This window comes from Mytilus trossulus, chromosome 6 (genome assembly GCF_036588685.1).
Source record: "Mytilus trossulus isolate FHL-02 chromosome 6, PNRI_Mtr1.1.1.hap1, whole genome shotgun sequence".
Taxonomy (NCBI): Eukaryota; Metazoa; Mollusca; class Bivalvia; order Mytilida; family Mytilidae; genus Mytilus; species Mytilus trossulus.
The window spans coordinates 30,151,472-30,178,607 of NC_086378.1; the positions used below are offsets into that span (position 1 = coordinate 30,151,472).

Sequence of the window (27,136 nt, forward strand, 5' to 3'; positions counted from 1 at the left end):
TATCAGCAAGCTCTTGAATACCAAATGAGTTTGGCATGGTATATTTCAATATTGGTATATTGCCTCTTAGGTTAGGTTTCAAAATTAAAATCGTCTTGTTTGTCGTAGATTCTGGTACTGAGATAACCATGTGTCGGATTTAAAGAATAACTTCTAAACTTGAGGTTCTTTTGTTTCTTTATTTTATAGTTCGAGATATGTTTAAGCAAATAAATCAGAAAAATTTGGATTTTTGATGGAAAGAACATTATCAGAATGTCTGAATGTGATATTAAATGATCTTAGTGACTTCTTCAATCGTCTGATTTTTGACAAGTTTCTGAAGGAACTCCGACTTACCATAAGTATATGAAAATAAGGAATGGGCGATAAGCAGATGTGGACGTCATTCCCATAGCATATCCGACAATTTGTTGAAAAGCCATCCTCCAATTTATCTAATATTTTGCAAAAATAGGAACTCCAGCAAACTAATCACTTGTTCCTCTGTGTAGCATGTTTTACCTTTAGTTTGTGCATATTGTTACCAAAATAAGCCGTAAGGTATCACAAAGCAATGCATGCATATAGTATGCTTCCATTTTTAGAATAAAAAGCATTGAGGATTATTTCTTTTACTATACATTTTTTTTTATATAGGATTAACAGAATGAAGGATTAGTAAATGGAGAATGTGTCCCCATGGACACAGCTGATACCCTAGCTTGCAAACATGATAAAGTAACATAACTTAATCACGATAAAAGGTACGCTATCCAAATTTGTATTTGATCGGAGTTTTGTGGTATGTATCGTGTATAGGTTTTATTATGTTTGGTTGGGACAAACTTAAGTTACAGTACCAACACTAAAATTTAGTGATTTTCTAAAATTTATTAAGAGACAGAACTCTAGAAAGGTTTATGTGGTAATAAGCATTGTGTACAAGTTTCATAACATTTTATGAGGCAAACTCAAGTTAGAGAACGGAAACCAAATGTTACACGTATGTACGTACAACAGACGGACATGGGTAAAACTTAATTGCCCACTGATACGGCCGGGGGGCATAACAAAAATCCTATTGATAGATTTTGATAGAATTTATCCAGTTGCTAAAGAACATGTAAAATCACAAAAATACTGAACTCCGAGGAATATTCAAACACGAAATTCCCTAATCAAATGGAAAAATTAAAGCTCACACTCATCAATGAATGGGCAATAATTGTCGTATTCCTGACTTGGTACAGGCATTTTATTGTAACTTGTCATGATATAACTATATACCAATTGTGAAATCAATTTCACGAAAAATTACCAAAAAGCCAAAGGATCATATCTCTGCACAAAATCATCAGACAGGAACAAACTTTGAACATGATCTGTAAATTGGTCATGATAAAACAATTCACGAAATATCAAATCAATTTTTTGTAAGATAAACAGACAGACAAGACAGACTGAGAGATTGCAACACTAAGTTCCCCTTCGACTTCGTCAGTATGGAACTAAAAAAATACTAAGTTTATAAGAATCGTACTTTAATTATCTCTTTAGACGAAATAACCACAATTTCTGCATTAATTAAGATTCTACTTGAAATTCTGGTTGTGTCGATACCTGTGTATAATGGTTGATGGTCAGATGAAACCTGCCAGTCGGACATGAAGGCCTTGCAATAATTTCATACACCAAATATGTGATTATAGTTTACATATTGCTTACAGCATCTGAAATAGACGATCAATAAAACTTAACCTTGATTCACTGATCCATGAAATGAAGTTGAGGTCAAGTAAAATGTCTGACGAACATGTACACCTTGCTTGCAAGTATCACAAATACCAAATATAGTTTATATAAATATCTATCCTATAATCATCTTTGAGTCTTTCACATTACAACATTTTCAAGCAGTTGCTAACCAATGAAAAGGAGCCCAAGGACATACGACAAGACAGAAACTTTCTTCTGCATAAACGATCCTCTACAATTTGGACATAAAAAATCAAGCCCATACTGCATGTCGCTTGATAATAAATTATAATCCCTGTAAAATAATGAACAAAAAATATCTATTTTCAAAATTTGTTTTATTGTTAACAATATCAATACATGTTTTATTTCCTATTGGAAAATGATTTCATGACTAGTACAGCAAGTTTTAACAGAAAATAATGCACACATACATTTGTGTGGTATAAAATACATATTTCAAACACTCAAAATCATCTTCTTACTAACAAATTCTTATTAACAAATAAACAAATGTAGATACCTACTTGTGCAATACTTGTACATGTATTTTACATTCATTAAAGAATATTTCTAACTATGAAAAACAGATATATATATAGACTATGGCAAATATGTTTGTTTTATTTAGAAAATATTCACTGAATAACCTGTTTCGTAGTCAAATTAGCCTGAACATATTTGTTTCAATTTTCAAAATGCAACTAAAGACAGAAATATTAGGAGAAAGACTGATCATTGTATAATCATGTAGTTTACCAACATTCTATACAACGCCTTTCACAAGCAGACAAGAATATTTTTTGTCATTCAGAACTGCCCAAAAATAAACTGCATGGTTAAATTGTCACATAATTGATGTTCATGTCTTGTTTTTTTGTTTTGTTATAAAAGAATAAATTGAACATAGTTTTGTATACACCTAAAAACGTTCTGCATATATGAATATTCAAGATGAAAGACTGGTCCAGTAGTAGTCAGAATATAGTGCCATATCCCCTATTGAGATGGGGAAGATATGTTTACAATAACCTTAACCTTAGTTGGCCTCATGAGTAGCATAAGTATCCCTGTTGAAACTCAACAAACTTATAAATTACACACAATACCAAAACTGTTTTGCAATATCACAGAAAACAAAAAGTTCATACAAATTCATCCTAATATAAATGATTTTATCATTAATGATTAAATATTATGAAAAATAACATAATAGATTACACAGGGACTCAACATTGTTAATATACTACTAAACTGCAACTCAAAATAAATCAATATATCTAGTGACAAGTTTTATTAAGAGATAGTTCCATTGTATGTACATTCAAACACTAGAAAGTGCAATATAATAAACCAAAATTTCAAGTTTCAGGACTTTATCAAAGCATAATCTGTTCTGACACTAAAAAATTATGGGATAAGGTTTTATTCCTATATTTCCATGATTTCCTTCTATGACAGACAAACTAATCTTTATAATTTTTAAAATGCTTATTCAATGCAACTTACACAAAAAAATTTAAGAAAATATTTTTGATCTTGAAAAAGCAGTTTTTAAAATAGAAGTTGCTGTTACATTAATATTTAGACTTCATCTGGATTTGTTCTAACAATTAGAGTTATCTCCCTGTACCCACTGCAAGACGATTCAAATGAAGAAAGATACTTTTTTGGGGAAAAAAATATAATGATAAGAAAACAAACCGTAGCAGTCAGTATATAAATCTTCATAGTAACCAGGATTTAAATTTTTCATACAGTATTTCATTAACAAATGACACATCAGTGATGCTTGATCCAAATCAATGTATGTAACTTTATATGGCATAAGTTATACACCATCTTTAATTTCATAAACATTTGCATGAAAAAACAAAACTATTATATGTTGAATTTTACAAGATATGTATAAAAACAAAATGTACATCAATAAAAGTTCATACATTTATACAGTCTATGGCCATACATGTTGGCACACTTAATCAAGACACTTTATATACCTTCCTATGACAAGGAACTGCTAAAAAAATGTTATGAATATAAAGAGAAAAATATTCATCTCGGCCCTCCAGAAAGTTTAAGAGTTATGGTTACATAAAAATGCAAATAAAAGTGAATTAATTGAGTGTGCCAACAAACACTTCTTACTATTGACTGTATCATGTTCTTCAATGAAAGAATAAGTAATGAAAACTATGAACTTTGAAGTGAATTTCAGCAAATTTATATTGCACATACAAAAATTATTATTGCACTATTACAACTATATAACTATATAAACATGTTATCATTTTCATATCAACAATAGATAGGATTTCAGTTAAACAGACAATAGTTAATGATATCATCACATGGATTTCAGTTCAACAGACAATAGTTAATGATATCATCAGGATTTCAGTTCAACAGACAATAGTTAATGATATCATCAGGATTTCAGTTCAACAGACAATAGTTAATGATATCATCACCAGGATTTCAGTTCAACAGACAATAGTTAATAATATCATCACCAGGATTTCAGTTCAACAGACAATAGTTAATGATATCATCACCAGGATTTCAGTTCAACAGACAATAGTTAATGATATCATCAGGATTTCAGTTCAACAGACAATAGTTAATGATATCATCACCAGGATTTCAGTTCAACAGACAATAGTTTATGATATCATCACCAGGATTTCAGTTCAACAGACAATAGTTAATGATATCATCATCAGAATTTTAGTTCAACATACAATAAGTAATGATATCATCACTTGGATTTCAGGTCAACAGGCAATAGTTAATGATATCATCATCAGAATTTCAGTTCAACATACAATAGTTAATGATATTATCACTTGGATTTCAGGTCAACAGGCAATAGTTAATGATATCATCATCAGAATTTCAGTTCAACATACAATAGTTAATGATATCATCACCTGTATTTCAGTTCAACATACAAAAGTTAATGATATCATTGCCTGGATTTCAGTTCAACAGACAATAGTTAATGATATCATCAGTAGAATCAGTTAAACAGACAAAAGTTAATGACATCATGGCCTGGATTTTAGGGCACAATGATATTGTCATTTCAAGGATTCAGGGATATTTTCTTTGTGTGTTGAAGATCGATTGGTGGACTTGGGATGTTTTCTATTCTTTATCCCTGTTGTTGTTTCTTTAACACATTCCCTATTTCTATTCACAATTTTATCAGTAATACCAGGGACCTATATATTAGTCCCAGAATGCATATATTTTCCACATGTTAAAACTGTAAATGTGTTCAAAGAGTTCATCTGGTCACAGCCAGTTGTCAAAATATTTAAGATTTATGCCTACATACTAAGGTGTATATATATAAATATGTATCTGCAGGTTAAACTGAATTTCCAATTGTCCTAAAGATCTAGTGGACTGATTGCTATTCATTAATGCTAGGTCTGGGTCTAATCATTTATATATATTCAGTTGACATAAGTAAATTTATATTCACTAATAATTATTAGACAATTTTGAAGGTCTTATTGTATTGTATTCAATTTTGTGTCCGGTTTGATTAAGTGAAATCCAATGTGACTCAGACTGAGAAACAGATAAATGTCCCCAGTTCTAACATTAGTAATAATTAGTCTACCAAGTATTGAACAAAAAACAACCTTAAAGTGCAATACAAAATATGTTGTTAAAGGTTTCAGGTTACATTGTTATGTGTGATTATCAAGGTATTGAATGTCTCTTTTGGTAAATACATGGGGTTGTAAAACAAAAGTGTTTTTTGAATGAAGCACTTCCTTTTAAAAAAATGCGCACAAGGTCAAGGCTTTTGCAACCCTGTAAAATTACTAAAAGAAATGTTCAATACTTAAAAATTAATTTTTTCTTGGATTATAAAAACACAATTTCTATCATTTTTCCTTTTTTACCTGTCCATTTTATTGTGAAAGGTAAATTTCAAAATGATGCAAGATTGCTGTTAACCAATCAAAATAATGTACCATAATGAAATATACATGTTTGAAATAATAACAGTATAAATGCCATTTTTTCTGAATATGAGACTGACTAAAGACCTAAAACCTCCTTTACATAGAGCATTTGAAAGCTCCATGTTGCTATGACAACATAGATATATATAGTGGAAGTTCACTTGGCAAACATTTGGCTGACCAATCAAACTCAAGGAATGTTAGAGCAATTTGTATCACCAAATAGATTCACTTGTATCACCAAATCATTTTGTATTTTCCTCATATATTTCAAATCTTTTGTCATGATTTCTCTATATTGTCTTTCAACATCCTTATTTGCTCTGAAATAAAAAGGAAATTAAAATCAACACTGTACTGTAAGTAGAATTCTATGACAGAAATCTAAAATTTATAAAATATAAAAAAAAATTGTCCATGGGACACAGATGTTCTTGCTTGTAAATATAACAAAAAGGCAAATGCAACAATTTTTTACATTAATAAAGTGACATTACTTGAGAACAATGTAAGTTACGCCACCTTAACTGAACTTGATCTGTGAATGATGGTAATTATCATTTTTTATTAGTTTCAAAGTATTTAGTTAAGGCAATTTCCTCCTTTTTTAGCAGCACAGGGCATTAAAAAAAGCACCTGACTAATATTGCTCCTGATTCTAACCAATGACTGATACCACATAAGTATTGGATACAGGGTTGGCAAAAACCCGGGTTTTATGAGTATTGCCCTGCCCAGTGGGAAATACTGGGAAAACCCGGGTTTTATTGGGTTTTAGTGGGTAATACTGGGCAATACTGGGTAATATAAAATACTAGTCTGAAATTTATAGAGAATTCAGTGATCAAACACAAATTTTATACATTTAAGACATATATAACCTTTTTTATTTGTCTGGATTGGTAAAACTATAAATCATAAAGTAAAACACTTTTTTTTTAAATAAATATAACTCCTATTAAGAATTAACAATTACATGTAAGAAAAATTACCTTTAAATGATATATATATGTGCTGTCACTAATTAGTAAGTAATTATTCTGATTAGAATGCAGATTTGTTAATGTAACAAAAATCAGCCCTTTCAAGGTGTTAATTATAATGGCATGACCCCCTTGTTTATTTAGCAATATGACAATATTCCCACATGAAATTTTACCTTTTCTTACCAGATTTATAAAAAGTGGGAATAGAGGGAATGAACCATTTAAATTAACAATTCATTTGAACATTGCAACAATTTTTTTTCAAAGTATGGATTATTGAAACAATGCTTGGTAATTAACAAGTTTCCTTAAATGTGCAAATCTTGTATTCTGGCTACATAGAAGGGAATGAAATTGATTTTTTCATTCTTTTAGAAATTACTGTCAATGGTTATCTGTATAAAAAGTATATATTTAGCTGTAATACTATGAAACTACACAAAGACTTTACTATTTTATATTAAAATAAGCTTAAAAAATCATATTGCCCAGTAATGCCCAGTACTCCCCATTTCTGGGAGTATTGCCCAGCCCGGGAAAACCCGGGTTTTCCCACCCGGGAATTACCGGGCGGGTAATACTTTGCCAACCCTGATTGGATAGTTCATTTTAGGAAAAGTCAAAAATTTCAAATGAATGTTTCTTTTATAAATGAGTTTATGCCCATTCTTTATACTTCAATATATTTAATGGACCAATTCGGAAATTCAACTCTTGTACTGGTATGTTTCGAAGTAGAGTCTCCTTAACACATTATGCAACCCCACCTCTAAATTAATTCATGGGAGTAAATAGCGAACTTCAACATATTCTAATGTACTAAGTGCAATTTGTCAAAGTAGTGTTAGACTTGTATGATCTATCATGTCGATACAGTAGATGAATTCAACCAAACAAAATTTAAAGATGGTTCTTGGTGCAAAAGAAACAATACAATTTCAACTACATGTAAAGTTATCTAAGTTGGGAATTAAGTAAACAATAGCGTTCGACATCTTAATTTGTTCAGCAATAGTGAACAAAGATATTTGCATTAATTAGTATGGCGTTCATTATCACTGAACTAGTATATATTTGTTTAGGGGCCAGCTGAAGGACGCCTCCGGGTGCGGGAATTTCTCGCTACATTGAAGACCTGTTGGTGACCTTCTGCTGTTGTTTTTTTATTTGGTCGGGTTGTTATCTCTTTGACACATTCCCCATTTCCATTCTCAATTTTATTATGGTTAGATCATCACTCACATGCTTAAATTGCTGTCCAAATTTTAAAGCTTACACATTTGATTTTCACATAAATAAGCCTCTATAGAGATACTAACCTGGTTTTAAATTTCCTATAGTAGACTGTTTTCTCAGGAATTCTAAACATAAATCTTTTCCTAGACCAAAGGATCTCATGTTTGATGAAAAGGTCCTGAAATAAAAAATAATTACTGTGAAATAAAGAAAACGTATAAGCTTTACATGTATGTACCTTCAAATCTATGTTTGAAAAGACTAGTTTATGCAGGTTCAACAATATTTTTGAGATCCCAACCTGCAATAATAAGTTGAAGGACTGCCAGATCACAAGTATTGTGTCCTCTTTAAACTGTATGTTTGTAATACCATATATATTTGTCTTTAAATCAATTCCATTTCCAGCTGTGGTCTCAGGAAATAATCAAGACTACCTTCTCAAGGCTGTGTTGAACAAATTATTTCCAATATGACAAATAAGTGTTGATTTAACAAAGAGACAAAGTAATTCTAATTAAATGTGTTTATCCACAGTAAAACAATTGCTTTCTTTTAATAACTACTTTCCTCTGTTCCACAGGTAGTAATATTAAGCTTTATTTTCGTATTCCGTGATGACTTCTCAAATCAATCTTCACATGCTATGGCTTTGTTTCAAATAATTTATGGGTCATGTAACATACTGAAGGATCATCATTCTTCTTTGGATATCAATTTTTAGAGGATTTTGTGGATAAATGTGAACCAAGAAATTTAATGTTCAGCAAAATACAAATTTCGTATAACTATTTGAAAATCTGTACATCAGATGTAGTAAGGTGTAACATATACCAGATATTCTAAGTTATGTGGACAGGGGGAAACAAAATTTCTTGAATGATTTACAGATAATTGTTAGGCAGTTTAGTTGTAAACTATCCTGTTCTGTTTGAGTCATTATCATTTAATGGTGGTTGTTTCATTGTCATCAATAAAGTAAAATAAGAGAACAAACAAAACAACATTTATCCCATAATTTAATTCGCACCAGCAAAGTGTCATGAAAGCCAAATCATAAGTTGTCATTTAACAAAGATAATTAGCAAAATACATTGTCAGAGAATTTAAAAATTACATTTCAAAAGATGTCATGTGTGGAAAATAAACTGGTTGAACTCAGTGTAACTATATAATGAAGTAAAATGATCACCTGAATTCAGCATTTCAAGGAAGTAACCATTGATTTAAATACAAAAAATAGCTTTTATAAAATTTACATTCGGATTGATCAGTTATAGAATTATTCATCACATGGACTGTTTATGTTGTTAATACTTAGTACAAGTACAATTATATTTTTTCTCTTTATATATCATCCAAATACAGATAAAAATACAATATTTCAGCATCTGACTTTGACATTGCACAGACTTTAATTATCAATTCAGACAATAAATTGACTGTAAAAATAAGTATTTCCCCTGGTTCTGACAGATATGAATACACAGAAATAATGATTTCCCATAAAAATGATTAATTGTCTGTATTCTATTTAAAATGATTTTCTCACTCACGTTCAAATCATATTTTATTTTTTTCTCAAACTCATGTTTAATGGATTTTTCAGGATTGGTCTTCGTAAATAAATGATAAAATATCAAGGCTTTTTTTTGGTGGAAAATGCAGATGATAGCCATGAATGCATGCCTTCATCAATTAAGTGTTCAGTAGGTGGTTTGATGGAGAATATCATAAAAACACAAATTAAGCCACATCAGACAATGATCAATTAGAAAGAAACTTATGCCTCTTTCACACGTACATTTAATTCGAATTGAATTCGGATCAAATTCGCAAATCGCGTTCACACACTCTTCTTTTTTAATTCAAATTTGAATCGAATTGGCTAATATGTGAATATGAAATAAAAGTTGTTGGGACAGTAAAGCAAATGTGACGCACATTGTAATTCGAATTAGAATTGACGTTAGGATGCATACGTAAAACATTTAGTTTAAAATGAGTTAATAACAGGCTATTATTTGAACTTGGAATTATTATGCCCCACCTACGATAGTAGAGGGGCATTATGTTTTCTGGTCTGTGCCTCCGTTCGTCCGTCTGTGCTTCTGTGCTTCCGTTCGCTTCAGGTTAAAGTTTTTGGTCAAGGTAGTTTTTAAAGAAGTTAAAGTTTTAATCAACTTGAAACTTAGTACACATGTTTCCCATGATATGATCTTTCTAATTTAAATGCCAAATTATAGTTTTAACCCCAATTTTATGGTCCACTGAACATAGAAAATGATAGTGTGAAGTTCAGGTTAAAATTTTTGGTCAAGGTAAGTTTTTGATGATGTTAAAGTCCAATCAACTTGAAACTTAGTACACAATGTTTCCTATGATATGATCTTTCGAATTTTAATTCAAAATTAAAGTTTAGACCCCACTTTCACGGTCGACTGAACATAGAAAATAATAGTGCGAGTGGGGCATCCGTGTACTATGGACACATTCTTGTTTTTTATTATGGAATTTGCATAATTTCTTGTGTTTAAAAGTTAATAACACAACACTTTCCATACAATATATTTTGTTTAGATAGTGTTGTGCGTGGCACAGTACATTCTATTGAAAATATACTATTTTCTTTGTAATAGAAAGTGTTGTGCGCAGCACAGAACATTTCAGTACAGAATAAACATGGAATTTATCAAAAGTTTCAGTAACAAGAAATCAAGCAAATTCTATAATTAAAAATAATTCCAAGTTCAAGTAATTGCCTGTTTAATGTGAATCGAATTCGAATTACGTGTGAACTCAGCATTAAAATATCAAACAGATTTACTTATAACCATGTAGTTTTCTAATTGCTCACTTAAATGACACTTTTTGAACCTGGTATTAATGTGGTGGTGGTGGTGGTATATGAAGGAAAAGAGTTGAACTGTGAGCTCTTGCTTACTTATGATAACACTACTTTAAAGATGCTGATGAGCAAGGAATGTGCAGAGTATAACAAGCTCACATGAAGCTCAATTCCAAATTTTAAACTTATCGATGGTTTCTGAGAAAAATATCATGAAAATTGTTTTTTTTGTTCTGTTTGATCAAAAAAATACTAAGGAACTGCAAGGATACTATTTACACTTGTACTGCTATATATGTGAATGCATGATTTTATTTATAATATAACTACATTTTTTTTGAAAATAAAAACATTTAAAGAAAGAATTAACAATTACATAACATACCCTAACTGTCCAAATGTTATATTTTCTTGAAATAGTCTGTCATCCTTTTGGTCATCTCTTGCATCATTCCTATAATTAGAAACAAAGTATTTAGGAGGTAACTGTTTTGTATTTTAAGCTCCAATGGCATCAATTGGTACTTTGATGGTGGCAAATTAAGTTTACTTGAGATGTTGTCAGAGTTTAAATTACAATATGGTTATCTCCATTTTGGTGAAACTGACAGAAAACAACTTCGATTGCTGCATTTAAAATCTATCATATGTCATCTGCACTTGCGTGTACATTTTCAAACTCATTCAAAACAAGTTACCATAATTAACAATGTATAGTGCACAGTTGTGTGTATAAAATGCTCCCCTTACTTTCTTCCACAAGTTCTATATACAAATTTCACCATAATTGAAAATTATAAACAATTTTGATTGAACTAGACCTTTTTGAAAAATACTGATCATTTTAGATTATAAAGTGTTGAATTTTTCCCTCCCAAAAAAAACAGTTTATAATAAGGAGAAGTTTTGGCAGGTTTCACCATACATATGATTGTACCTTGTTGTCATTGGTCGCCTGGCTCTCTCACACTGAACAGCATCAAAGTAAGCAGCATTCCAGAACCGTAAAGACTGCCAGATAGGCTGATCACACAGGAAACTATACAGGAAATTCTTCTCAATAATCTTACCACAAGGTACTAATGGGAAAATAGAAATGAACATTATTTGTTTTTCATTTCATTCATTTTTTTACATAAATTAGGCCGTTAGTTTTCTCGTTTGAATTGTTTTACATTGTCTTATAGGGGCCTTTTATAGCTGACTATGCAGTTTGGGCTTTGCTCATTGTTGAAGGCCGTACCGTGACCTATAGTTGTTAATGTCTGTGTCATTTTGGTCTTTTGTGGATAGTTGTCTCATTGGCAATCATACCACATCTTCTTTTTTATATTAATAATATTTTTATCATTCTTTCAAATATATTTAATAAAAAGTGAGAAAAAACATTTTATAGAAAAAAAAAGATATAAATGAGGTATTTTTCAGTGACAGCAGATTTAACTGAGCAACACAAGAAAACCATTTATAAATTTTCATTAGATCAATTGTACTGTTACTGGAAATAATCAAATTAACAGGAAATGACCTTTAGTTACAATGTTACTGTATATATGATTCCACTATCTTTCTATTTCTTTTTTTTCATTTTCCCAGAATAAGATAATTTTAAAGAATACATATATATCAGAATCTTTTGAAAATATTGAAATTTTACTGGACCAATTTAATATTCAATGTATTATTTATAAACAGTCAAGATTGGTTTTTTTAGTTACTCATATCTTTTTGTGATACTTACTTTGACAATAAAATGTAAAACACATATTCATTAATGATTTAGCAGGAGAAAAGTCTTCAGCCTCGTTACATTCAAATAGCACCACTGCAAAATATTGTACAAGGCGGAAAAATATCTGTTCGGTAACCATTTTACTGTGTACTCTCTGAAAAAAATAAGACAATATTTATTATAACATCATTTACATGAAATATTTTATAATATAATTATGGAAGAATTGCTGTTATTTCTGCCATTATCTTTGTATTTCCCATAAAACTCCAAATGTTTACACTAAATGCAATGTGGAATACTTTATAATATTAAAAATCAGTTTCTGCGACCATAATAAGGATGATATTTATCCCAATTTCTGGAAAAGATAAATACAAATAATGCAACCAAACCTTTTGAATACATTTTTTATTTTTAAACTTTTGATATTTTTTTCATGACCTTTCCTGACCTTCAAATAAAAACATCACAACAATTTCTGAATAATGACATTTATGTTTAATCAGTAAAATGCAGTCTTATTTTTTAATCTTCTCTTTTATTCAAAACGACTCAAAATTGATTTCTATTTATTTATCTCCTGGAACATCCAAATAAGACCAAAATGCTCAGAATCTGTCTTTAAAGTAGAGAAAAGCTGGCTTAATTAAAGAGCAATAATTGCTCATTTTGATCTGAGGTTGTCATAGAAATATTCCTATCTATCTTTTGATTGGTCTATAATGTATGTTAAACTAGCTAGCTTAGTTACATGTCATATAACACAATCTATACCTAATTACCACATTTTATAGCAATATTATCTCCATGCTGGTAAAAATGGTCATCAAGTCCAGTATAATTTGGCCATTTATGGTCATTTAGCATGGTCATATTTCAAATTTTATCTGATAGGCAATCAGGAGTTATAAATACAGCACTAAATGGATGTTGCAGTATTAGAGAGAAACCTTAATTAAGGTGATACCCAACACTTTCACTAAAATTAATTTGGCTCGTTTAATTTTCATAAAATTTTGACAAAGTATTTACTTTGAGCCTTAAACAAAAATATAAAAAATTTAAAAAATTTGAACCAAGCGTTTTATCAAAAAAAATTACACTGGTTATATAGCAGTTTGACAAACACCAATTTTGATCATTTAAAAGCTTTATATTGCCTTCACAACACAACGTCATTAAAAGGTTCTGCTGATATTACAGAGTTATCTCCCTGTAGTGTTAGGTACCACCTTAAATCACAACATGAAACTAAAGTGTTCAGCCATGTCATAGGCTAATTCAATTTTTGCTTTCTCTATTCTTCATGCATTTAAACTGCTTCTGACTCGAGGATATATATTTGACGAAAGCAACAGTTGATTAAATTATCACTTGTAATTTCCCAATAAACTTGAAGACTCGTCACAATACCATATAAAGGTTTCCAATAACCAGGACAGGAGTAGATATTTAAACTTTGTAAATTTAAATTTTATCTAGTACTCTCAATAATCAAATTAAATAAATTATATAAATCTCCACACCTTTTATGTTAAATTTGAAAAATCATTTTTTTAAAGCCAATGCTTATAGAAGCTAAATCAAATTGACCATCTTGTTTTCTTTGATTAAAAAACACTATTATACAGCCAAATGTTAAATTACTACAAGATTTTCATAATTTAGTCTTACATTCCCAAACATTTCACTCTCAATAATTTTTAAATGGCAATTCAAAAGTCAGCGCTCTCAGAACAACATTACTAAATTTCCTGAGGGAATCAAAATTTCCTTTTACTTCATCTATACCTTCTCTACATTCATAACTTAAATGAAGCCTGGTCATGAAAGATCAATAGATTTAAGACAATTTTGTAAAATTACTATCTGATTTCTTAAGTAATTGCACATAATGTTTTAAATTCTTACAACATTGGCTTGACTGACATTCAATGTGTAGAAACTAATTTTGATGTTGTGAAAAATCATGATTTTTCTAACAGTCACAGTACAGTGAAAACAACAGGTTTCTGAAACAGAGTTCTTTTACCCAGCCACATTCATGTTTAAACCTTCCTTAAACTATATTATCTTTATTTGTTTGTTTGGCAAGGGCATGTTTTTTCTCTATTGAATTACTTTGCATTGTGTCATGTCAAGGTTTTACTTAAGTATTGAGATTTTGCCCATTATTGAAGGTCATACAATGACATACTGTAAAGCGGGTTATTTTTGCTGGGTGTAAATTTTAACTTGTTTTCATGGATAGAACAAAATGGCCAATTTAAAAGAGCACATGCAAAGGTATTGATAAAAGATTTTAAAAATCTCTAAAATAAAAACTGCCAAAATATTTCGTAAACCTTATTCAATGAAAATCGTGAATTTCACACCCCACTAATCGGTAGTTGTTTAAATCCTCATCCATTGGTCTCTGGTCTCTTCATACTCATTGGCAATCATACCACTTCCACTTATTTCTATACTGTTTGGTTACAATAAATTACAATTTTCCAAAAGATTGTGAATCTGGTGTCTTGTGGGACTGTCAAAACATTATGACGTTTCAATAATATAGATCTCGGTCAACTAATGGATTTACTGGTATGTACTTCACACACTTCGGCAAATGTCACAACACTCAGTGACTTGAGAAATGAATCCTAAAATTCCAAATAATTTCTTCTCCCTCGGCAATACAAGTTGTCTTTTGACAGAGTGAGAATTCTAAATGTTAATGATATCATTTCTCACAATACCATCTTTAAGCCCTGCAGCAATCTATTTATAATTCAAGCTCCATTAGATTGGATCTACGAAAAATGTATTTGGTTTGTGCCGATGATCAACTAATGTTTCTGTAAGATTGATCAAGTTCTCCCATCTATATATTTCTATATTATCCATATTTTCCATTATTTGTATAATCAATCAAATGCTGCTTATCTGCATGTAAAATATTGCTCCATCAAGCTTAATCCAAATTCTATGAAATAAATAGTATTCAGTAGGAGTGAAGCTAATGAATAACTTGGCTTTTCCAAAAGACATATATATGTGTTGATTGACTTCCAAATCCGCAATAGCTTATTAAACATGAACTATTCATTTATATAGAAAAGTACTGTTTTATTATTTATTGCCTGAAACAAGGGAGTTAAAGTTTTAATGAACCAAGTTAAAAACAAGAATGTGTCCCTAGTACACGGATGCCCCATTCGCACTATCATTTTCTATGTTCAGTGGACCTTGAAAAAGGGGCGAAAACTCTAATTTGGCATTAAAATTAGAAAGATCATATCATAGGGGACATGTGTACTAAGTTTCAAGTTGGTTGGACTTCAACTTTATCAAAAACTACCTCGACCAAAAAATTTAACCTGAAGCGGAACAGACTGATGAACAGACAGAAGGACGGACAGACTGACGAAAGGACACAGACCAGAAAACATAATGCCCATAAATGAGGCATAAAAACAATTTAAAATACAAAAGATATTACTAGTAATGGAAAAAAAAATTCAGGTATATATAACTACCATTAAGTATAGTATTTGAAAACTTAAAATTCCCTGCATTCCATTGATTTTAGTTGATATTGTTTTGTGTTTCCATTCTTCCTAATATTTCATACTTCACTTGTCATCTGTATTCAAATAAAACCACATTTGGATTTTTGAATGGGAGATAACTCTTCCTATATTGTAAATTCAATTTCTGGCAACAATGGATATTCCAAACAGTCTGTCTTAAAATTGTAAGTACACAAATAAAAATTAAATAAATAAGTATAATTTTTGCACTTATTGGAAAGACACATCAATTATTTGGGAAATATCAAGCTAAATTGTGTACCAAACTTATTTATATTTATTAAGTTCAAATTACCTGTGAATTGACATATCTTGCAAACCACAGTCTTCCTGGAGAATACTGAAATACATACATTTATTTGTTTAAAACTATTATTTTGCTATAATTAAAAGTTATCGTTTTAAATAAAAAAAAATATTTCTGGTATAATTCATAACATTTATGGTAACAATTTTATTGTACTAGATGCGGCTTTCAACAATAAATGCCTCTTCATACAGTGATGCTGGAAGCATAAACAGTAATTAAGTGTAAATTTGATGTAGGCTGATTGTATTGATTTATTTTGTGTGGTGAAGCAATTGTAACATTGACCAGAGATGGAACTTAAAAATTTTTATGCCATGTATGGAGGACGTTTCCTCCCAGAGGGTTTCGCCAGCCCAGGAGTCAGCACTTTGGTGTTGACATGAATATCAATTATTTGGTCATTTTTATAAATTAACTGTTTGCAGAAGTATTCAAAATACTAAGGATTTTCTTATCCCAGGAATAGATTACCTTAGTCGTATTTGGAACAAATTTTGGAATTTTGGGTCCAAAATGCTCTTCAAACTTTGTACTTGTTTGGCTTTCCAATTATTTTGATCTGAGCATCACTGATGAGTCTTATGTAGACGAAAAGCGTGTCTGGTGTATCAAATTATAAGCCTGGTACCTTTAATAACTATTATGCAATAGCCCAGTCTAGAATTTTCTATGTCAAACTGTTATATCATTGTGCAGATATTATACCCTAACATACTTAATTTCAGAGGCCATAAATTAGGCTGTTAGTTTTCTCTGTAATTTTTTTTTCATTTGTCAATTCATGGTCTTTTAAAGCTTGGTATGCTGTATTGTTTTTGCTTATTATTTAAGGCCATACAGTGACCTCTAGTTGTAAACTTCTATGTCATTTGGTCTCTGAATAAGAGTTGTCTGATTGGCAATCATACCATATCTTCTTATTTTTGTATTGACACCGCTAGTGTCATGGAGGAATATGTACCTTTAATATGAATCCTGTACTATCTATGATGACCAGTACATTTTATATCTTGACCATTCTAAACCATTGTAAACAAGATTTATATAAAATTAAGGTACAACTGCACTATCATACATATTAAACTACTATGATACATGATGTAAAGCAGGATCTACTTACCCTTCGGGAGCACCTGAGATCACCACCAGTTTTTGGTGTTGCTTATTCTTTAGTTTTCTATGTTGTGTCTTGTGTATTATTATATGTCTGTCTGTCTTTTTCTTTTTTAGCCATGGCCTTGTTAGTTTATTTTCAATCTATGAATTTTAATGTCCCTCTAGTATTTCCCCCCCCCCCCCTTTAAATTTTTAATATTTTTTGTTAAAAAAATATCTGTTGTTACATGTTACAGGTATTACATTGTTTAGATTATTATAAAAATACTGTTTTAATTCTTCTGTATTTTTCATAATGTTTTATGGGCTGCAAAACTATTGATGTACAGATGTGTATTACATAATTTAAATTACCTGACATAATTCTCCAAACTTTGCCTTTTCTGTCTGTGTTATTTCTTTACTGTAAATAAAAATAACATAATGAATAAAAAGAGATACAGGGTATATATTAAATTAATACAGACAGCAATCAACCAATACAAATAAACAAAACCAATATGTGGTCTTCAAAAATGGGCAAGTATTTATTATTCAATATAGAAACTGATCAATCGTGGTCAACAAAAGTGGTGAATTTAATCAAATACCTTAAAAATAAAATCTATACAATTGTTATAGTAAAATATGTATGCAAAATATAAAAAGATTAAAACATATAAAGGATGCAATAACTCTCTCCGGCTTCATTACTAAACAGCATTATTCAAACGATTTCTTCGAATATATTATAGATCTTTGTAATCTTAACTTAACTCCAATGCTTTTAGAAGTGTTACGTGATATCCTTCAACAATATGAAAGAACATATTTGCTAACAAAATCAATCCTTCTGAGATCTTTTTATTTACAGAATAATGTATATAAGAGGATTTAATGGCTCTATTTTACCTCATTATTCTCTAATATAGAGTAAAAGAAAAAAGATTTAACAAGAAAACCTTTAGAAGTCTGACAGTGTCTTATCTGAGAGAAAACTATCTTTTAAGACAAGTTTTGAATCAAGTTGAGATGACACAAAATATTAATCCTACTTGCAGAATTTCAAGAGTAAAAAAACAGTGCACAAAGAAACGTTGCAATAAAGTGTAACCCTTAAAAATCTGGTAGCGCACTAAATCTTCCTGGAGATTTTCAAAGGTTGGCAGGTCTGAATTTGGCAAAGTTCAAGATTGGTTATGGCATTTACAGCTTAATTAACCAGTATGCATGTCACTCCAACATGGTCAAACCTGTGACCTTGGGGCATGGGACAAGGGAAATCTCATTTAAAAGGACCTGTAACCTTCAACCAGGATATTATTGGTAATAGAATTTGTGTGGTGTCTTTTCGCCACTTACAACAATCATTGCTATATGAAATGGCAACTTAAATTTGTATTGATTGAGAAAGCCAGAATACACTGAGAAAACCACTGATTTTGGGCAGGTAAACTGTCAATTTGGATAGCAGTTGAACACTCCTCTTTGTGAGTGGGATTAAAACTCACAATTTCAAAGTTGACAGGTTTTATTGTCACTGAAGTGACGGTGAAGTCAGTAAGATGAACTTCTTAAAACACTCAGCAACCAAGGCGCCTTAAACATTCAAGTTGTGGTAATAATCATCACTTATACTCTTTTTATTCACTCTAAACTAGCTCTTAAAATCTTAGACTTAAATTATTGATTACCATAAAGAAGGATTATAAAATACTATACATTTTACAAGGAAGAAAGTAAGTGTTAAGATTAAGACTCTATCTCTCCAGGGAGTCACATGATAACAGACTGTAAACATTTATTAACTTTATTTTCTAGAGTAACTGACATTTCACTCAATCAATAACTCTAAAATATCTCCAAATATATAAAACTTAAGATTCTGCACAAAATTTATCACCAATTATGGAGTCAAGATTTACCAGCAAGATACTTAATTCTACTCAAAAAGTGATAATTAAAATTAACAGGAAGTGGCAGGAGGCAATCAATTACAGAAGTCGTGTAATTTTTGCCTTATTTTATTCTATTTTTGTTCTTGTTGTAAAAATGGTAATTTTTGAAATCTCAAGAAGAGATTTTATATGAATTTATAGGGTTAAATATACTTACCATGAGTTACTATTATAAATATAGAATACGTTCCGCGTTTTAGTATGTTCCCAATCGCAAAAACATCGAGGAGACCGAGATCTTTAAACATCCGGTATGTTATGAAATCTACTCACTCGATTCAAGGTAAGATCAGTTTTATTTGGCGTTTAATTGGCAAACCAATATACACCAAAAAGAAATTTATTTGGGGTGGCGGTGGTTCCTGGTAAGTATATTTAACCCTATAAATTCATATAAAATCTCTTCTTGAGATTTCAAAAATTACCATTTTATATGAATTTGGTTAAATATACTTACCATGAGTTACTATTATAAATATAGAATACTCACTGATTAACAAGCAGTTCTTTGCAGGTGGAGGATAAATTTCTTGGATATGAATCAAAAACATTCCTCCGAAAACACCAAAAACAGTTCTTTTTAAAATACTGTCAAACATTAAAAACTTCCACCAAAAAACAAACAAACTATTTACAGGATACTACTAGTCATCATCCTGAAAAATTTATATAATAAACATTATGTGAAACCTTGTATACATGCTCTATATACATTTGTTCCTAAATAAAAATTATGTGAAAAATATTTTCATCTTTATATACAATAATTTCTTTAAAACCAATTCTATTGTAATACTTTGTCAGAATCTATATCTCGTAAATAGAATCTTACAAAAGTTGATTCAGATGACCAATCTGCCGCATCTAAAATCGATTTTGTAGAAGCTCCCTTATATAGAGCCCAACTCGGAGCAATTGCTCTTGTGGAATGACCTTTAACTTTTAATTTGTCATTTGAGTAAGCAGACCTGATTGTTTGGACAATCCAACTAGAAATTGTCACTGCTGTTACTGGTTTATGAGGTTCTTTCATTGCTAAAAATAACTTGACTTTGTCAGTTGCATCTAACTTCTGTCTTATTTCCTTGGTTTTATCCAAATAAATAGTAATTGACCTTTTTGGATCTAAAAACTCTCTTTCTTTGAAATGAGGTACATTAATTTTGGCCCCAAAATGACTTTGTCTATCTTGTTTTGACAGACCATGTCTAATGAAAGTTATACCTTTGTCCTGAACCCTCATAGACTCTTTATCAATTCTTAGACTTTGTATATCACTGCATCTTCTAAAAGTTGTTATAGCAATGAGAAACACTGTTTTAAATGTAACAAACTTTAAAGATGCATCAGATAAAGGTTCAAAAGGTTCATTCTGTAAGGCATTAAGAACCATCTCTAAATCCCATTCAGGCAATAAATTAACCTTGGGAGGTCTAGAATGAAAAACTCCTTTTATCAGTCTTGAAATATAAGGATGTTGACCAACCTGATAATTATCAATTGGTGGTAACACTGCTGATAACATAGAGCGATACCCAGATATTGTTCTGTACTGTAGACCTAATTCAAACAGATAAGCCAGAAAATCAGCAACCTGATTTAAAGTAGCTGTATAGGGATCAATTTGTTTCCCACTACACCAGCTATTGTACTTTTCGAATTTTGTAATATAGTCTTTTCGAGTACCCTTTCGCCAAGATGCATTGAGCAAGTTTCTAGCTGATTCAGAAAATCCTTCTGCTTTGAAGTTTCTGTCGAGAGGAGCCATGCTGCTAAATTCAACATTTGAGGATTTGGATGGCAAATTTGGGTTTTGGGTTGTGTCAATAACTTTTCCCATTGTGGAAGTCTGATAGGAGGAGCTATCAATAACTGTAGAATTTCTGGATACCAGTGTCTCCGTGGCCATTGAGGTGCTATTAAGATAATCTGACAGTGGAACTGCCTCATATATCTTAATATCTTCGGAATCAGACAAATTGGAGGAAACACATAAGCAAACATGTTCTCCCATGGAATTGTTAATGCATCCAAAGCTAGTGCATTGGGATGAGGAATCCAAGTACAGAAAACCTCTGTCTGTCTGTTCTCCCATGACGCAAATAGATCTATCACTGGGGAACCCCAAAGATGAAATATTTGATTGACAATTGTCTTGTTCAATGTCCATTCTGTTTGGCGTATTTTTACTCGACTTAATTGATCTGCCAACACATTTTTCTTGCCCATTATATGTGCTGCCTTCAAAACTATCTTGTTCTGAATGGCCATCTGCCATAACTCCCAAGTTAAAAGACAAAGACTGGTTGATTTTGTCCCTCCCTGGCGATTTATATATTGGACAACACTTGTATTGTCGCTTCTGATGAGAACACACTTGTTCGCTAACAGACTTATGAAATGTTTCATTGTCAAATAAACTGCTTTCATTTCTAAGCAATTTATATGCCACTCTTTCTGTTGTGGACTCCATTCCCCTTGGAATATTTGATTCCCAACATAACCCCCAAAACCGCTTTTGGAAGCATCTGTTGTGACTGTTACAGTGGATATTGGAGATACTAAAGATCGGCCTTTCAGCGTGTTCACTGAATTTGTCCACCATAATAGATGGAATTTTAGATGTTGAGTAAATGGAACTTCCAATGTCATATCTCTGCAAATTGGATTCCAAAAACTTAAAAGATGTAATTGTATTGGTCTCATGTGTAGACGTGCATTTGGAATCAACTCTATACATGATGCCATCACACCCAGAATGCGAAGAAAATCGAAGGCTATTGTCTTCACATTCTGCATGTTCTGAATTAACATTTGCAAGTTTTGAATTCTCTCTAATGTAGGGACTACTATTCCCTTTTGTAGATGAAAAACTCCCCCTAGGTAAGTCACTGATTGACTTGGAATTAAACTTGATTTCTCTCTGTTTATTATGAAACCTAGTGAAACTATCAGATTGAGACATTTCTCTCGATCTTTTAATAATTGAATTTTGTCCTGATTGATTATCATCCAATCGTCTAAATATACCACCATTCTCACATTTTGAGCTCTGAGATATGCTGCCACCACTGATACAATTTTTGTGAAAATTCGTGGTGCACACGTTGGACCAAAACACATTGCTTTCCATTGATAACATTGGTTTTGAACACAGAACCTCATGTACTGTCTGTGACCTTGAAAAATTGGGACGTGAAAATATGCATCCGATAGATCGAGAGATATGGCCCAATCGTTTGGTTTCACTAAATTTATTACTTTTGGCATAGTGTCCATTTTGAAATGGATTTTCTTGAGATAACTGTTTAGAGGTTTTAGATTTGTCACCATTCTCAACTTCCCGTTTTTCTTTGGGACTAGAAATAATGTGCTGTAAAAACCTGTTACATAATGTGGAAAATGCACCTTTTCTATGGCGTCTTTTTCCAATAAAGCATTTATTTCTTGCATAAAAATACCTAAATGGTCTTTTTGTACAAAAGTCTGTTTTATCCCTGTCCAAAGAGGTTTTTGAAAAAAATTCTAGTTTGTATCCCTCTTTTACAATTGAGAGAACCCACTGATCTGATGTTATTTTCTCCCAATTTTGAAGAAATTTTTGTAATCGACCTCCTACAGGTATCTCTGGACATATTAAAAAACTTACTTCTGAGTCAGCTATCTCTTCCCTTGGGGTTCCGAAAAGAACCCCATGAGGACTGTGTAGCACTCTTGCCAGACTTGAAGCCAGACTTGAAGCCGGTCTTGTTTGCATCTTGTCCACTCTGTCTAGGTGCTGATGCTGACTTGTCTTTCTGAAAATTCTGTGCAGGTTTCCTATAGTTGGGAAATGTACTAGTTGCATTAGAATTTGATTTCACATTATAATTATTGTTCTTAATGTTTTGCCCACCTGATGAACTAGATCTGGAAACCTTAATGTTTCCCTTCTCACGAGCATAGTTTTCAAGTTTTCTCTTTCTGTTGAACTCTGGTAACAGATCAGAGAGTTGGTCTTTTTGCTCTTTGCGTTTTTCTAACGCTATTTCTAGACCTTTACCAAATACCCCATCATTTGTGAGTGGCAAATATTGGCATTTATTGCTCATATCTTTCAAGCCTGTTAACCCTGAATCTTGAGCGGAAGCTTGCCTACGGACCAAATGTAAAAAGGCACCTGTACGGCCTGCTTGGTCAAGTGTTTTAGTAGACATGGCAAAAACATCTTTTACAGTTTGACAAACTTTATCTTTCTCGAAGTCATCACTCTCAAGAGTTTGTACAAGTGAACCTAGAGCTTGTTGCATATAAAGAACAGAAATTATGTTCATTCTTGCACTGAGTTGCCCTTGAAAACCCAATTTCTCTATCTGTCTTAGAGGTTGTGTATGCAGTTGCCTGTGATTGTCCCAAGATTTAACTGCTTTTTCACCGTGTGTCTGTCTTAACATGGGTTCAAGTAAGTCATCTAATTTTGGAACTTGCAAAAACTCAACTGAACTATCATGAATAGGGAAAACACTCTTGTATTCCTCTTTATAGGCAGAAATTCTTTCTGGGTGTTTTGAACGCCAAGAACTTTCTAAAATGTCTACCTGTGTCTGGTCTAATACTAATCCAAGACTAGATTTTTCTTTAGCAATATCTTCCTTAAATATTTTTGCTAAAAAGTTAACATTCTTATTGACTGCCTGTCCTTGATCAGACTCAATATTGTCATTTAATGAAAAACCTTCATTTGAGTTTACAACATGTTTAATAAATCGTTCACATTTACGATTATTATTTACAGTGTCATTTTGTAGAATACAATCATCATCGGGTTGTCTAACTGGACTACCTCCAGACCCACTATCATATTCTGATCTCATATCTAAATCATGCCTTTCAGTTTGTTGTACATGTATGGATATTTCTGATCTATTATCAAAATCTTGGTTTCTAGAAACTCTTGGCGACCCCAGATTTTGGTCCAAGTTTGGTTCTAATGAAATATATGGTCTATTCTCCCCAGATGGAAGATTACCAATATTTCTTTCAAGTGAATTTAATGGTCTATTCTCCCCAGGCGGAAGATTACCAACATTCACACAATCAGATCTGAGCAATTGTTCTCTATTCTGATTGTTGGTGACTAACAAACCAAAAAGTTTGTCCAACTTGCCATTAAAGCTCTCCTCCATACTTTGGAGCTTCTTGTCATATTCGGACTGCAATTTTTCCGATTTTGACAATCTTTTCTTTTTACCTGTTGTTTTCACGGACTCTTTGCTTATCCTTACCAACATTGGTGAAACAGGTTCCATAGTAATACTATCCTGCGTGTCTTCGTACAATGAAGACCCGTCCATATCGTTGAAAAACGATGTAAATATAAACTTTGAAGAGTTATACTAATATATATTAAATTACGATGAGAACATCCGTTCAATTGAACGCAAAAAATAAAACTGATCTTACCTTGAATCGAGTGAGTAGATTTCATAACATACCGGATGTTTAAAGATCTCGGTCTCCTCGATGTTTTTGCGATTGGGAACATACTAAAACGCGGAACGTATTCTATATTTATAATAGTAACTCATGGTAAGTATATTTAACCAAATTCATATAAAATGTATGGAAAGATAAATGGAAAGAAATGCAAATTGGTACAATGGCAGTAAAATTCTGAAATTTTGTAATTTTAGAGACAAGAATTATCACATAATGAGAGATTATAGAGGCAACAGTTGTTCAAAGGCTGATTTAAGGGGGGGGGGGGTTGTTGCAGGGACCCTGGGCCCCCCCTTTTTGGGGAAAAATTTGGTTGCTAATATAGGGAATCACTGAAGCGTGACTGGAGCAGGCCCCCTCTTAGGCAGTCAGTGGGCCCCCACTTATGAAAATTTCTGGATCCGACACTGTACCTTTTCTGAGTATACAAATCAATGAAGTAAAAACAACTTGGGGTACCACATAAAATCAAAATGAGAGACTGTGTGATTAAATATAATACAAGGTAATTACAAAGATGGAAATTAAGGTCACCTTTATCATTATTATGACTTATTATACATAATTTCTCCAGTAAACCTCTTATATAAATTATACTTCTTTTCCAAATATACAAAAGTAATACCATAAGGAACAAGAATGTGCCAAAGTACATGGATGCCCCACTCTCATTATCATTTTCCATGTTCAATGGACCATGAAATTGGGTAAAAAATCTAATTTGGCATTAAAATTAAAAAGATCATACCATAGGGAACATGTGTACTAAGTTTCAAGTTGAATGGACTTCAACTTCATCAAAAACTACCTTGACCAAAAACTTTAACCTGAAGCGGGACAGACGAATGAACAGACAGACGAACGAACAAAAAATTGGATGGAAGCACAGACCAGAAAACATAATGCCCCTCTACTATCGTAGGTGGGGCACAAAAACTGATGATCATTTAATTGTATCTTGCCCATACAACAGGCAGCTGTCAGAGTTACTAAGTATCAGATATAAAGTTTACATTTAGTCTGATTATAGATATATATAAGTATATGCCTTAGGGGCAATGGAGGGCCTGAGCTTAAATGGTGACTGTTATATAAACATATTCATTCCCTTTCATTCTACAGCCTCATTTTAAAATCTTTTGATTAATTATCATATTCGTTATAACTAAGCCCAGCACAGTGTACAATATATAATCTAACAGTTTTTCTAATTTTCAACACAAGTAAATGTCACTGATTCAATACATTATTTAGGCTTCTATATTCTTATAATTGATTGCTTTTCTCAAACCTCCAATGACAACAAACATTGAAAAGTAACAACAAATATTATGCAATCGTTCAAAACATTTTACCCTTTAATTATTTCAATATCTATCTAAATCTTACATTCTCAAAAATGCCAAAATTCCTTGTAAAAATATTGAATGATTGACTTGATTGTAGAAATCTTGCTCTCAAAATACCCTAAAAAATCATTTCAATTAAAAGGATCCATGTATTGACAATGTTGAAAGAAATCTGTAAGATGATATATAAACGAGTTAAAAGATTTGTATTGCATTAATTAATTTGGAAACAGAAAACTTTCATGCACATAAGAAATTAAAGAAATTCTAAATTATTTTCAATCATCAAGACATTTATCTCATTTTTTTTTTAGAATAACCAGTTTGAAAAGTAAAACATGTTCTCAAAGTCAGAAAAGCCCTTTTAAACCTTATTGAAAATATCATTTATAATACAACAGTACAGAATACACAAACTAGAAAACTAAAGACTGAGCAACATGAACCTACCAAAAATAGGATGTGCCCAGAAACTAAAGACTGAGCAACATGAACCCACCAAAAACAGGATGTGCCCAGAAACTAAAGACTGAGCAACATGAACCTACCAAAAACAGGATGTGCCCAGAAACTAAAGACTGAGCAACATGAACCTACCAAAAACAGGATGTGCCCAGAAACTAAAAACTGAGCAACATGAACCTACCAAAAACAGGATGTGCCCAGAAACTAAAGACTGAGCAACATGAACCTACCAAAAACAGGATGTGCCCAGAAACTAAAGACTGAGCAACATGAACCTACCAAAAACAGGATGTGCCCAGAAACTAAAGACTGAGCAACATGAACCTACCAAAAACAGGATGTGCCCAGAAACTAAAGACTGAGCAACATGAACCTACCAAA

At 31.6% G+C, this 27,136-nt stretch overlaps 2 protein-coding genes across 4 annotated transcripts in view; both read right to left on the reverse strand.

Moving 5' to 3' along the window:
* Positions 1–2,058: 2,058 nt before the first annotated feature.
* Positions 2,059–27,136, reverse strand: part of LOC134721090 (uncharacterized) — a 62,286-nt gene continuing 37,208 nt past the window's right edge. For all 3 annotated transcript variants that reach the window (XM_063583812.1, XM_063583811.1, XM_063583810.1), the window contains 7 exons: positions 17,881–17,929; positions 16,396–16,440; positions 12,532–12,676; positions 11,728–11,869; positions 11,176–11,244; positions 8,026–8,120; positions 2,059–6,043 (listed from right to left, as the gene is read on the reverse strand). In XM_063583812.1, the coding sequence (XP_063439882.1) occupies positions 6,003–6,043; positions 8,026–8,120; positions 11,176–11,244; positions 11,728–11,869; positions 12,532–12,676; positions 16,396–16,440; positions 17,881–17,929 (586 nt within the window). In that variant the 3' untranslated portion in view covers positions 2,059–6,002. The remainder of the gene's footprint in view (positions 6,044–8,025; positions 8,121–11,175; positions 11,245–11,727; positions 11,870–12,531; positions 12,677–16,395; positions 16,441–17,880; positions 17,930–27,136) is intronic.
* Positions 19,618–24,393, reverse strand: LOC134721088 (uncharacterized). Its single transcript, XM_063583809.1, has 2 exons — positions 23,113–24,393; positions 19,618–20,119 (listed from the first exon to the last, which is right to left on the reverse strand). Exon 1 carries the CDS (start codon positions 24,314–24,316, stop codon positions 23,120–23,122), a length of 1,197 nt encoding a protein of 398 aa, XP_063439879.1. The 5' UTR covers positions 24,317–24,393; the 3' UTR covers positions 19,618–20,119; positions 23,113–23,119.

Bases quoted from the DNA above. Each gene is read 5' to 3' on its own strand.
- LOC134721088 (XM_063583809.1), bottom strand. From the start codon at position 24,316: ATGAGATCAGAATATGATAGTGGGTCTGGAGGTAGTCCAGTTAGACAA.